General features: G+C 45.4%; 1 protein-coding gene and 1 non-coding gene across 4 annotated transcripts in view; both read right to left on the bottom strand.

Annotated features, from left to right (window-relative positions):
• Positions 1-9,762: 9,762 nt before the first annotated feature.
• Positions 9,763-14,042, bottom strand: part of ATG16L1 (autophagy related 16 like 1) — a 39,246-nt gene continuing 34,966 nt past the window's right edge. For all 3 annotated transcript variants that reach the window (XM_075569601.1, XM_075569602.1, XM_075569603.1), the window contains one exon: positions 9,763-13,432. In XM_075569601.1, the coding sequence (XP_075425716.1) occupies positions 13,339-13,432 (94 nt within the window). In that variant the 3' untranslated portion in view covers positions 9,763-13,338. The remainder of the gene's footprint in view (positions 13,433-14,042) is intronic.
• On the bottom strand, positions 13,717-13,987 carry LOC142466285 (small Cajal body-specific RNA 6). The gene has a single exon (XR_012788137.1).

Raw genomic sequence — 14,042 nt, 5'->3', positions numbered from 1 at the left:
AGATACCCGACGGCGAATGTTCTACTACGTATCCAGGATCAAGAGGCTAGCCTACTAGTGGGAGTTGCTCCCTGGCTACCTGCTCCTGTTCTACTTGGCCGAGACTGGCCCTACCTCGAAACATTGTTGGCCCCTACTCCTACGGAGCCTACTTCTCTGGTACCGGAGAAGCCCGGAGACTTGTTCCCTTTTTCCCCAGAGATTTTCCCCCGTAGACACCATGTCCCAAAGACACGTAAACAGAGACGTGTGGAAAAAGAGGACTGGTTAAGAAAGGCTGGGACTTTTGGTAACATTAGTCAGCCCAAAGGACTGCAGGTCATGGCCGGGGATGACCAGGGTGGGGAACAGATAGATACGGGAGTGTTGCCAGACCTGGATCTTCCTGACTTCCGTCAGAGGCAGAGGGAGGACCCAGCTCTGGCTAGACAATATGAGAAGGTGGTACAGGTCAACAACAAGATAATAGATGAACAAGGTATAAAAGTGTATCCACATTTTGAACTGTTGAATGACATACTATATCGTGTGAATAAGGTTACACAAACAGGGGAGGTCATTCGGCAGATGCTAGTCCCTAAAGGGTTGATTAAAACAGTGTTCACCCTAGCCCATACTCTCCCATGGGGTGGTCATTTGGGCAGAGATAAGACCACGGACCGCATCTCGTCCCGGTTTTACTGGCCAGGCATACATGGTGACATCATGAAACTATGTGAGACATGTCCTGAATGCCAGTTAACTAGCCAAAAAGGACAGAAGCCGGCTCCCTTGATTCCTCTGCCCTTGGTAGCCGTCCCATTCGAGAGAATTGGGGTAGATCTGGTCGGACCTTTAGAACCCTCTGCGAAGGGAGTTAAATTTATACTCGTTGTTGTTGATTATGCCACCAGATATCCTGAGGCCTTCCCTCTGAGATCAGCCACTGCTAAACAGGTTGCTCACAGGCTGTTAGAACTGTTTTCTAGGGTAGGACTTCCCCAAGTAATGTTAACTGACCAGGGAACAAATTTCATGGCAAAGTTAATACAGGATGTCCTGAAGTTATTGGAGGTAAAATCCGTCCGGACCTCGGTCTACCATCCTCAGACTGATGGATTGGTAGAGAGGTTTAACCGTACTTTAAAAACCATGCTTAGGAAGTTTGTGGACACTGAAAAGCGAGCTTGGGATGAACTTCTCCCTTTCCTGTTGTTTGCAGTATGAGAAGTTCCCCAATCATCCACAGACTTCTCCCCGTTTGAGCTCCTATATGGACACCAACCTCGGGGTATTCTCGACCTACTGAAGGAATCCTGGGAGGAAGAGCCCTCCCAATCCAAGAATACCCTTCAGTATGTCATAGACCTTAGAAACCGCCTAGACATGATAGGTCGGTTTGCTAAGGAAAACCTCAAATCTGCTCAAGAACGTCAAGAGAGGCAGTACAACCAAAATTCTCGCTTGAGGGTCTTCCAACCTGGGGACCAAGTGATGCTACTACTACCGACATCAGAGAGTAAACTCCTTGCGAAGTGGCAGGGTCCTTTCCAAGTTCTCCGCCGCACCGGGGAGGTGAACTATGAGATCTCTCAACCAGGGTCCAGGAAGGGTAAACAAATCTACCACGTGAACCTCCTGAAACCCTGGAAAACAATGAGATCGCTGTTCATTCACCCTCGGGAAGGGGAGACGGATTTGGGTCCAAAGCTTCCAAAGGGTAGTACGTACAATGACCATCAAGTTCCCATGGGAGGGCAGTTAACAACGGAACAAAGGTCAGACCTACTTGATGTATGTGACCAGTTCCCAGATGTTTTTTCTGAGCTGCCAGGGCAGACTGATTTAGTGTCCCATAGGATTGAGACAGAACCTGGCGTAAAAGTACGGTCCCGTCCCTATAGATTGCCAGAGGGCCGAAAAGACCTGGTAGAGAGGGAGATAATAGACATGTTGGAATTGGGCGTGATCGAGGAGTCCCACAGCGAGTGGTGTAGCCCTATCGTGTTGGTCCCTAAACCAGATGGGATGGTGAGGTTTTGTGTGGATCTGCGAAAGGTAAATGCTGTATCCAGATTTGATGCATATCCAATGCCTATGGTGGATGAATTGCTTGACTCGCTTGGTAAAGCAGAGTATATCTCCACCCTAGATCTCACGAAAGGATATTGGCAGATACCTCTAGCGGAAGAATCCAAATGCAAAACTGCCTTCGCCACCCCTCTCGGTTTATACCAATTCGTCACTATGCCATTTAGGTTACATGGGGCTCCAGCCACGTTCCAAAGGTTAATGGACAAGGTACTACGACCCCATAGGGCATATGCCGCGGCCTACTTGGATGACATTGTCATCTATAGCAGACACTGGCAGTCTCATATAAAAAGGTTAAGGGCAGTCCTAACGTCCTTAAGAGAAGCAGGGCTCACTGCAAATCCAAAAAAATGTGCCCTCGGTGAATCCACTACAAAGTACTTGGGCTATGCCGTTGGGGGAGGGATAGTAAGGCCACTAGCTAGCAAGGTGGCCGCCATAAAGGAAGTCCCCACCCCACAGACAAAGACACAGGTCCGCTCCCTTTTGGGGTTAGCAGGGTATTACCGGCGGTTTATCCCCAATTTTTCAGAAATATCTGCACCCCTAACAGGTTAAACACCATGAAGGACACAAATCCAAGGTTGACCAGGTGGTATATTGCCCTCCAACCCTTCTCTTTTGATATTCAGCATAGACCTGGAAAGGACCATGGAAATGCTGATTTTTTGTCAAGAGAAGGAGTGGAGGGTCGGGCTTCAGCCGTGTGGGACACTAGCCACACACAAACAGGGGAGGTATGTGACAGAGTGAAGTCAACTCCTATCAGTTACGCCTGGGAGACATATGTCTAAGTGCTTCATCCAGCACTCATAATGGTTAACTCAGGTGGAAGTTAGGAAATCAGAACTCTTTAGCTGACACCTGAGAGCCAGCAAGGTAGATAAAGGATCATGTGACTGGCAGTAGCTGCCTGAGAGAGGAGCACACTGCTGCGTGAGCCCTTAGCCAGAGGAATTTCACCAAAGACTACTTCAGCTAACGTAAGGATTATTCATTTGTTTACTGACTGCATAAAGTACCCTTATGGTTTGGTTCTGGTTTAGCCAGCCAGCCTGCTAGATAGGTCTGCTGTGTTATTAGTCAGTTTTTCTCCCAAAGTGGAGCAGGATTTATTTTGTTAAAGGGACAGTGTACCCGCATGTTATGTTACTGTGGAGAAATAAAGCCACTGAACGTTTTTATTTATCCTGAAACTATACGTGTGGGCTGTTCCCTGACCTCGGCTACAGGCCGTCCTGCCACAGTATTGCACTGGGAATTTTTGTCACAATGGAAGTAGCTTTGGGCATTTTTGTTTTTTGTTGTATACATTTATCCACGCCCACTAGCACTCCTTTTGACACTTATATGTGTATATATATATATATATATATATATATATATAATGTGGTAATGGTTGGGGTTTCTCAGAGCTTGTTGGGAATCTGTGTATTACATTGAAGACACACAGAAAATAGGGCCAACATGCGATGCGAATTGTTTGCATCACAAAAAGTAACGCACAGAGACGCAGATTTTCATGCATCTCATTATAATCTAATGCATCTCGCTCACACTGTAAAATTCCCACTCCTGAAATCACAAGCTGACACTCATGGCGTAAAACTTGGAGGAGAGTTGGGTTGCCAGGTGTCCAGTATAAAAGGAGAGGTAATACTGGGCGTGTATGTGTATACCAATATTACCTCTCTGGGCGTGTATGTGTATACCGGTATTACCTCCCTGGGCGTGTATGTGTATACCAATATTACCTCTCTGGGTGTGTGTGTGTATACCGGTATTACCCCTCTGGGTGTGTGTGTGTATACCAATATTACCTCTCTGGGCGTGTATGTGTATACCTGTATTACCTCTCTGGGCGTGTATGTGTGTACCGGTATAACCTCTCTGTGCGTGTATGTGGGTACCGGTATTACCTCTCTGGGCGTGTATGTGTGTACCGGTATTACCTCTCTGGGCGTGTATGTGTGTACCGGTATTACCTCTCTGGGCATGTATGTGTGTACCGGTATTACCTCTCTGGGCGTGTATGTGTATACCGGTATTAACTCTATGGGCGTGTGGGTGTATACCGGTATTACCTCTGGGCGTGTATGTGTATACCGGTATTACCTCTCTGGGCGTGTATGTGTATACTGGTATTACCTCTCTGGGCGTGTATGTGTATACTGGTATTACCTCTCTGGACATAGTGACCTGACCAGTTTGGGGGGGCCGTGGGATTTCTGAGCAGGGAGAGAGCAGGGCTGCTGCTAGGGGGTTGATTGGCTGCTGCTGGGTAATGCAGCCAATCATGAGCTGTCAGGATCCTGGGGGTGGGGCCAAGGAGAAGAGGAAACAGCATGGAGTGGAGAGAGGTGAGAAAGGTGTGTGTGTCTCCAGCCTGTTGCATCTTTCACCATTGTGTCCAGTATTTTTGGAGAAGCCGCCTTGCAACACTAGAGGAGAGACCTTGATACATGGATGCAGAGACACAAGGTGAAAATGACATCATTTGTATCAATTTTGCTGCAATTTAGCTGGATACATCACCCCCAGGGTGTTCTGTTTGAGAGTCTGCCAGTGTGTGTACGTACACACACTTTTTACTCATTGTGCTTCTCTGCTATATGTCCCTCATTCACACGCTGCCCAGTGCGTTAGACTTTATCAATCACCTTAAGAGATGAATTGTAAATCCCCCCTGAGCCCAGCACACCTGACCTCTTTGGCAGATTTACCCAGACAGCTGCCCATGAATCCTCACGTAATCTGTCTGATTAGAGAAGGATAGTGTCAGATACACAACACAGGAAGCATCCATAGCAGAGCTTTGTAATGCAGACTGGTAACAGGGAAACCTTAATGTCATGAAAGAGTAATGCTAGCATAGTGCTGGCCACGGTTTTATCACTCCATGGTCACAATCGTACACCACAGGAAAACACCCCCCATTCATAGAAATATTAGGTGTAAGATGTTACTACTAAATAAGAACACAGATAAATGTCCATTATATCATGCACAATACGTAGGGCCTTATATACTAAATGAGGCTACGTCATAAGACCCCTTTCTATGCTGGAAGACACCGTACAGCCCCATTCAAGGGAGTGGGCCATATTTACTAAACGGTGTTACGCCAAAAGACTTTACAGCCCATTCACTGGAATGGTCGGCGTTGGAAGCGGTCATTTAAAGTAGCACACCTTAGTATATATGTCCTTTATGGCCCATTGAGTGGGGCTGTAGCGTGTCCTCCAGCCAAGGTGATGTCTTATGGAGTAGCCCTATTTAGTCAATATGGCCTGCAATGCTTAAAGGTAAATACAGAGGAGGCGGAAGAAAGGAAAACAACAGTAATATGGACCTTACAACAATCAAGATGGGGGAAGATTTAAACCTTGATTGTGATAAGACGGATTATACAGATATATGCAGAGAGTGAGAATACTGCCCCTGAAGTGGGGGAACCTAGTTCAAATGTCAGCGTCAGCTCCTTGTGACCTTGTGCAAGTCACTTTAAGTGGGTGTCTGAATCGCACAGAAATAAAGTGTAAGCTCTTTGGGGGCCTAAAAAATTCTGTGTACACTGTGAGCGCTATAAAGCAAATGAGCCCACAGTATAATATTTATTTGCATGTCCTTTCCCTGAATCCCTGGCTGCAGTGGAAGCGCTGTATGCTAAGAGATAATGAGAAAAGGCAGGGTTACAAACATGTAAATGTGCTCACAAGTGGGATTATTTGTTATACTTTAAAACGACATTTATAAGGAGTATTAGGTGTATGTGAAGGAAAGACGTTTGTGGTGTTGCTTTACAAAAAAAAAACAAGCAATATTGGAATCAATTAGATTCCAGCACAATATACGTACTGCAACTTTTTACAATATAATGCACTGGGGTGTGTTAGTATCCATGAATAATAATCGCTTAGTGTCACACTTAGCGGTGGCCTAAACAGAGACCGAAGTTTTATGAGTCATTACTGACACAAATGAACTCTCTTCCCATGAGTGCTAAAGGCCATGTCTATATGTATGCACATACAGCTGTCTCTTACACATACAAATACTCCATGTTATTCCATCCCTATATACCAATAGGGACCACATAGTATCTACACACACTTTTAGTAATGCAACACTCTCTCACATTTCCACACCTACCCGCACCATTGATATACACTCCCACTCCACACACACCTTTTTGTAAAGTGCTGTATACACTGTGGGCTCTTCATTCATTTATATTTACATACATACACACACACACTCTTACATCACTAACATTCAGGGACTATTTAACACCTCTAGTCATAAATCGCATCCACACACGGGGGAGGGATAAGCACAGATAACATACCAAGATGCACTGTTTTTAAGTAAACCCTTTGCTTATTTTATTCAATGTAACATTGCCGGAAGAAGAGATCAGTGTATCTCGAAAGCTCGCACAAATATAAGCATTTCGTTAGCCACAGAACGGCATCGTCTATTCATTTTTGAGTATTAAAGCTCGGCTAACACGGTGCTGATACCTCTACGTATGTATGTGTATATATATATATGTGTGTGTGTGTATGTCTATATAAATACACATCCATATGTCACTGCTGGGATGTGGGAGGGAGGAAGATAATGAGATATAAATACACATCCATATGTCACTGCTGGGATGTGGGAGGGAGATAATGAGATAATGTTATCAAAGCCCTATAACAAGTCACATCCCAAACAGATCTGTGGCAGCATTATCTCTGACAACACTGCTGCTGCTGCAGTGAGCCCAATCCCCTATGTAAATCCTCTATATCCCTGACTCAACAACTATTGACACCTGCAGGTCAGCATATCTGACCCCCAGGGTCACGGTGTGCAGGCGCCTTGCTGCCTCCAGAGGTCTGATACACTGAGCACAGAGGTTTGGCTCATTGTAAGATGTGCGTGTCTTGCCTGCCTATTGGGGTTGCCGTGCCGGTTCATTCTTGCTGAAATACATAAAAGTAATTTTAAAAAATTGTCAGAACTTAAAAGAATTATGATACTAATAAGTCACAGGCTTGTTCTAGAATTTGAGTGTAAGAATAATAAAGGGTAAGTGATGTGTGCTTTGCTATGACAGCACTCATACAAAATGGTGTTACTGAAATACTAGGCGCGTTTACCCCAAATTCTACAAACCTATGCTGAACCTCTACATATTGTTGGAGCGTTGGAGTTATTTACTAAAGCATCATATCCAGGACTGACGTGTGATCCATGATTCACGCACAATAGGGAATATACCGCTATCTGTTTTCTGCTTAGGCCTCGGACATAGTACAGGCGACCGATCGCGTGACGTCACGCGCGCCTTTGCTTGCCGAGATCCGTGCCCAGGCCGTCGCACGGCAAAACAACTTAGTCTTGCCACACGCCGGTCACGCGCACTATGCACATGCGCATTGGCCTCCATTGGTTTGTATTTGGCGCGAGCAACCACTATGGACGCAGCCTTACATTTCAATGCATCTTCATTATTATCTTGGTAGGCAATATTTTACCATCATAGAATATTCATCGCAGTCCCACAATGCACTCGCTCTCCTCCCTGTTCTCTCTAATCTTTATATGTGCAAAGATAACCAGCAGCACCAGGAGCCCACAGAGGGGCCAGTTATAGGGCCATAATGGACAAACAATTGTAACAAGTAGACCTATACTCCGGTACATACACTCATACATACATACATACTCCCACCTACACTCCAGGAAAAAACTCATACATGCACTCACTCCTACACTCATACATACATACTCACACCTACACTCTGGTACATATACTTACACACACACCTACATTCCGGTAAATACTCATACATGTATACTCACTCCTACAAGCCGATACATATACTCATACATACTCACTCCGGTACATATATTCATCATACATGCACACTCACACCTACACTCCGGTGTCACGGGTGACCAATGCTTTTTACACCAAAATAACCGGATCCTTTGATTGAGCAAAGCAAGAGATAAAATAAATTGTAATTTATTGACACAATGAACATACACAGCTTGATTTACAATTACAACAACAAAAAATACACACTAATTACGAGGTTAAGTCTTGTACAGGATGGAACTTAGATGGAACTGATCCCTGATGGGCTGCACGGATTATTATTGGGTGAAAACTCCCTATACCTAACCTGGCCAGCCAATCTCTGTGCAGGAACAAATTATCCCACCTATCCTGGAGTTTGCCAGTCCTGTGTAGCCTGGCATTTGGAGCTTCAGCATAGCAACTGGGCATGTGCGACAAACGCCATCTTTTCCCCACTTGTCACTTAGCATATGCCACTCTTCCCTGGTGACAGTTTGTCTGCTTTCAACCAGACATCTGCTACTCCCCACTTAACACTTTACTTGGCTAACTCTTTTCAACTACAGGCTTTTTCCAGACACAGTGGAACCGAATCAGCGGGATGGCTTAGAAGTCCGAGTTATATACGCATTGCTCAACTCACAGGAATCGCCTGCTATACACGTCCGAGCACAGTACTTACAACTTAAGTGTTATTTCCTGTTCCTGGCGCATGAGTGAACATTCCCTTATGTCTATAATGTTAAAACAGTTGAACTAGGGGGACTTTAATTAATCAATTTTTATACAAATTGCGTGATAACCTTTTTATTGATTTTAATCCAGCAGCACTCACAGCAAAACTCAGCGCTCCAGGACCTTCCTAGCCGAAGTTAGCTAAACACTATGCACTGTGCTGTAAGCTGCTGCTTTTTAAAACCCCTTTTCCTTTGCGCAGTTTACAGGGAAACACTGTTCCAATAACCCATTCATTTAAAACATGATATGATTCTCGCCACCTTATCCCTGGCAGGTGACACACAGACGGCTGAAATATTGTAATTGTATTAAACAACCATCACTGGGTCGCAGAGCTGGCACTCAACCATTCCCCAATATGGCGTAGGGGCACCCAGCCGGGCATAATACCTTTATTTACTGGCCTGGGCACCCCCTCACCGTCACATACAGTACATATACTCATACACAGTGTTCGACAAATCCATTCACCTACAAGCCCGTGGCGACTGAATTTGACCCTGTGGCGACCTCCTAATGGCCGCCCAAGCATGGCGGGATTGGGGGCGGGACTAGGTGTACTCACTCCTACACATATACTCATGCATGCACACTCACATCCGGTAAATATACTCATACATACACTCCGGTACATATACTCATCATACATGTATATTCACTCCGGTACATATACTCATGCATGCACTCCTACACTCCGGTACATATACTCATACATGCATACTCTTATGCAGACACAGAAAGAGACTGAACACATACTTTCCCTGCAGACAGACAGACAGCAATGGGAGATCCATCCAGTCTCTCGAGTTGACCCAAGATATCAGACGACTTCCAGTCATTACGGGATATTTGAACAGCCTGGCCCTTAAGCACCCACTCAGTGGTCAACATGGCTTAGAAAATGCAGTTGTATTGTGATCGGTTTACAAGATCTACATCTACTAAACATTGTGGCAAAACACCACTGCATGTTAGAGTTTAAGCAAAAGGTGATGTTGTGTATGTCACAGACCACTTCAGCACCGTCTTATATGATCATCTTATGGGCAAACAGTCAGAAGCTCATAACAAGGACTCAGCAGCGACACTCCAGCTGGGGCAGAATAAAGACTTTATTTACAAGGTGGCTTGTGCAAACCAGCAGTACAGAATAAATAAGAACACAATAGGCATGGCACAGAAACTCCTATCACACCAAATGACCAAGTTGATGGCTAGAGATAGGCTCCCTTATACTCTGGGGGAAGGGATTCAGGGCCCACTGTACTAAGCGGTGCAGAGCTGTAAGGTCCCTTAATGCCCATTGGGCCTCATTGTGTTTTACAGCGAAGCACTGCTTGGTAAATATAACCCGCAGCCTCTCGGCCCGTCCTAATTCTGTTTTTTTACATGACTGCCCAACACAATCAGCTTCATATTTACAAGACTTATAATAAAATAAATACTTCCGACGGACATTCAGCAGGTGAAGAGCTCGCATTGCAGCAGTACTGCTTTATGGCAACATGTGACTCCCATTAGTCGGTGGACGCTGGGGTGACACGACTCGCACAAAAGCAAATGTCATTTCCAAATCCGAATGTGTTTGACACCTCTTCAGATGTAATTGCAACAATGGGCTAGGAAAACAATTCAAAGAACGCCTGAAACATACAAATGCTTCAACATTTGTTTTATGAGCAGATTTACATTATCTGTAATATAGGATAGGCCGTGTGGCCAACTTCAGTCCTCAAGGGCCACCAACAGGTCAGGTTTTCAGGATATCCCGGCTTCAGCACAGGTGGCTCAGTTGAAGACACCCATTTCCCCCCCACCCCCATATTTGTTTCCAACACCACCACAGAAAAGCATGAATGTATTACACGATCACTACCCTCCCCCCCTCGCTACCCAGCGAGGTCACTGCCCTCCCCCCCTCGCTACCCAGCGAGGTCACAAGCATTTGAAGCATTTGGTATTTCCACAGAGTTGAGGTCAGAAATCTAGCTCTGGATAAGATGCGGGTGAACATTCATATTTAACCAGACAATTCATCCAGCCAAATGTTAATCCCCCAAGCCTGGTATGCGAGTCAGACATGAAGAAGTCAAAGTGCACATTATATTAACGATTTGAGTTATTCCCTTTGCTCTAAATGTCCTGCGTGTGTCCCGGAAGCAGCAGGATTAAGGACAGGGCATGGGGAAGTCGTTCTAGGAATCAACTTTCAAGCACTAGATACAACAAGTCACATTCTACCCTAAACCCATCGAGTGAAGGATAAAGCAGGGGCCAGACTTACCAAACTGTACTTCAATGCAACCTGCAGCAAAGACTACATAAAAAGTGGCGTTTGTAGAAGGTTGCTGGCTTTGCTATTATACATTGTGGTGAACGTACGTTACATACAGTTGTATTCCTGCTGGTGAGCGTACGTTACATACAGTTGTATTCCTGCTGGTGAACGTACGTTACATACAGTTGTATTCCTGCTGGTGAACGTACGTTACATACAGTTGTATTCCTGCTGGTGAGCGTACGTTACATACAGTTGTATTCCTGCTGGTGAACGTACGTTACATACAGTTGTATTCCTGCTGGTGAACGTACGTTACATACAGTTGTATTCCTGCTGGTGAACGTACGTTACATACAGTTGTATTCCTGCTGGTGAGCGTACGTTACATACAGTTGTATTCCTGCTGGTGAACGTACGTTACATACAGTTGTATTCCTGCTGGTGAACGTACGTTACATACAGTTGTATTCCTGCTGGTGAGCGTACGTTACATACAGTTGTATTCCTGCTGGTGAACGTACGTTACATACAGTTGTATTCCTGCTGGTGAACGTACGTTACATACAGTTGTATTCCTGCTGGTGAGCGTACGTTACATACAGTTGTATTCCTGCTGGTGAGCGTACGTTACATACAGTTGTATTCCTGCTGGTGAACGTACGTTACATACAGTTGTATTCCTGCTGGTGAGCGTACGTTACATACAGTTGTATTCCTGCTGGTGAACGTACGTTACATACAGTTGTATTCCTGCTGGTGAACGTACGTTACATACAGTTGTATTCCTGCTGGTGAACGTACGTTACCATACAGTTCTATCCTATGCTGCTATCCTCGATCATTTCCGCTTGTAGACAGATCAGCATTGTGCAGGTCAAACTAACCCCGACTATCATATATATAAGACTTTGACAGTCCATGTTCTTTTGACTTAAAACATCTCTTCAACGTGAAGGGCCTGTCCCGTCATGTGACTTAAACCCTACGGTTAATTTTCTGGTGTATATTTCTACTCATGGACATTGTACGTCTTGTGCCCATTCCAAGACATCTTACATAGTTACATAGTATCTGTACAATAATACATCTTATTGTATTTACTTTGAAACGGGGGCAAGTTCCACTGCACGTTTACTATTTATTTGGTGAAGTTTTCTTCCCCGTAAGATACAAGAACCCTCTCTAGTTATTTCCTTGCTCATGGAGGTTTTTTTTTTTAAACTGTATTTTCCTAAAAATGAGCCCAACACCTAAATTATTATGGCGGCTATAGCCCTCTCCCTCCCTCCTTCGGTAGAATTGAAAGCATCTTATGGGAGATGTGCTGCCTGGTGGAGTGAGAAAAACAGGCAGAGTTGCCATGTGAACGTTACTGCAGGGTTCAGGCTTTTTAAATAAAATAATAAAATCAAAAACAGAAGATGGAAAGTTGGTAACCAGCGTTTAAGGGCCTAATCCCAAACCCACATCCCTAGAGCAATTTTGGGCTGAATCACCCCCTGTAATGACTTGTTTAGAAGTAGGTAAACCTCACAATGGGTTCTGTATCCCTCCACTGTCAAAGGGGCCAGTTCTGGACCTGATGTCAGAGCGCTCCCGAGCTCTGCGCGCCCCGAGCACTGCGCACCCTAGATTCACGCAACATGAAAGAAAAGCGGTTTTTAATCTGCAAATGCAGCAACAGTGAGCTGAAAATGACACAGCAGGTACATTGTCAAACTGCCTTCTACAAGGAGATTTCCATCATTAGCTTCCGCTGATTAAAGACACAGAGGCGCGGGATGTGACTTTCTGATTGCTGCGCACCACTTAAAAACACACGTCAACAAGGGACGGACAGGAGAACGGTATGTGCATTGCAGGCCGGTACTTCCCTTTTCCACTCGCATTCTATATAGTATATATATATATATATTCTTATTTATCTTAGAAAGATTAAAGCTCTTACCGAGGCCTCGCCTCTCCCCGAGCACTGTAGCAGTGATGAGCAACTCGTCCTCACGGGCCACCAACAGGTCAGGTTTTCGGGATATACCTGCTTCAGCACAGGTGGCTCAGTCAAAGACTCAGCCACCTGTGCTGAAACAGAGACTGATTGAGCCACTTGTGCTGAAGCAGGTATAGCCTGAACACCTGACCTGTTGGTGGCCATTGAGGACTGGAGTTGGCCACCCCTAGCATAGAGGCCGATACCTCTTCTTAGCATTAAAGCTAGTGAGGTCGGGAAACCATTGCACGGAGACGGTGCCTCCGCAGGAAGTCCTGGGCACCCGCCCTCTGCAATCTGAGCTAAGAAGGCCCTTCTGTGCAGGATCTGGCCCCACCACCTCTGTTCCACTGAACCGGGGGACATCACCAGTGTGGGCTTCGTCTTTGGCTCTGCAAGTCATCAATAGTCAGACCACAGTACGCCCCGGCTTCCTTTGTCCACGCTGACCACGTAAGCCCCAGAGGGAGACCAGGCAACGGCATTGATGGAGGAACTGGAAGAGAGATGTTGATATGAGAACGGCGACACTCTTGTGGATCTGTTCTTTTCTAGTCATCTGTAGGACAACAATCTTTACTCTTTTCAAACGCTGAAGAGGAATACTTCACGGACCTTTTGTACAGGACCAGAGTGAAGGTTTACAGGCTTGAAATCAGTCAGGGAGGGTAATAGGGTGATAACAGGAACCCTGTCTCACTGCTAATAAAAGACTGATCACTACACCAGGAATGTACTTATTTTAGTACCGTCTTATTAGTACCATATCCGCTAAATCTAGGTCTCAGCTTGAAAGTGTATGATCATGCACGTTATATAGTCCTTCCAATGCACCCAGCCCCATTCCTGACCGCCTGTGTCGGATATGTCATGATCACATCTCCTAACTCTCAGGGAGACGTGAGTCAAGTGTTATCCAGATGTGTCAGCAGCTTGTGAGACCAATCAGAGCACAGCTAAGCATGATGGGGGAAACAGAGGCTGCTGGGGGCTGGTTGTGTGATTGGGGGAACCTCCGTGCAATCAGACCTTTTACTAATCATCATCGACCTTAAGGGGGAAATGAGAGGCCGTCTGAGGAAAAAAAGCTTCCTAATATGTGAGGG

Source organism: Ascaphus truei, chromosome 14 (assembly GCF_040206685.1).
Source record: "Ascaphus truei isolate aAscTru1 chromosome 14, aAscTru1.hap1, whole genome shotgun sequence".
In the NCBI taxonomy this organism is placed as follows: Eukaryota; Metazoa; Chordata; class Amphibia; order Anura; family Ascaphidae; genus Ascaphus; species Ascaphus truei.
The sequence above is the reverse complement of the archived record's forward strand: the minus strand, read 5'-3'. Positions and strand labels throughout refer to the sequence as shown.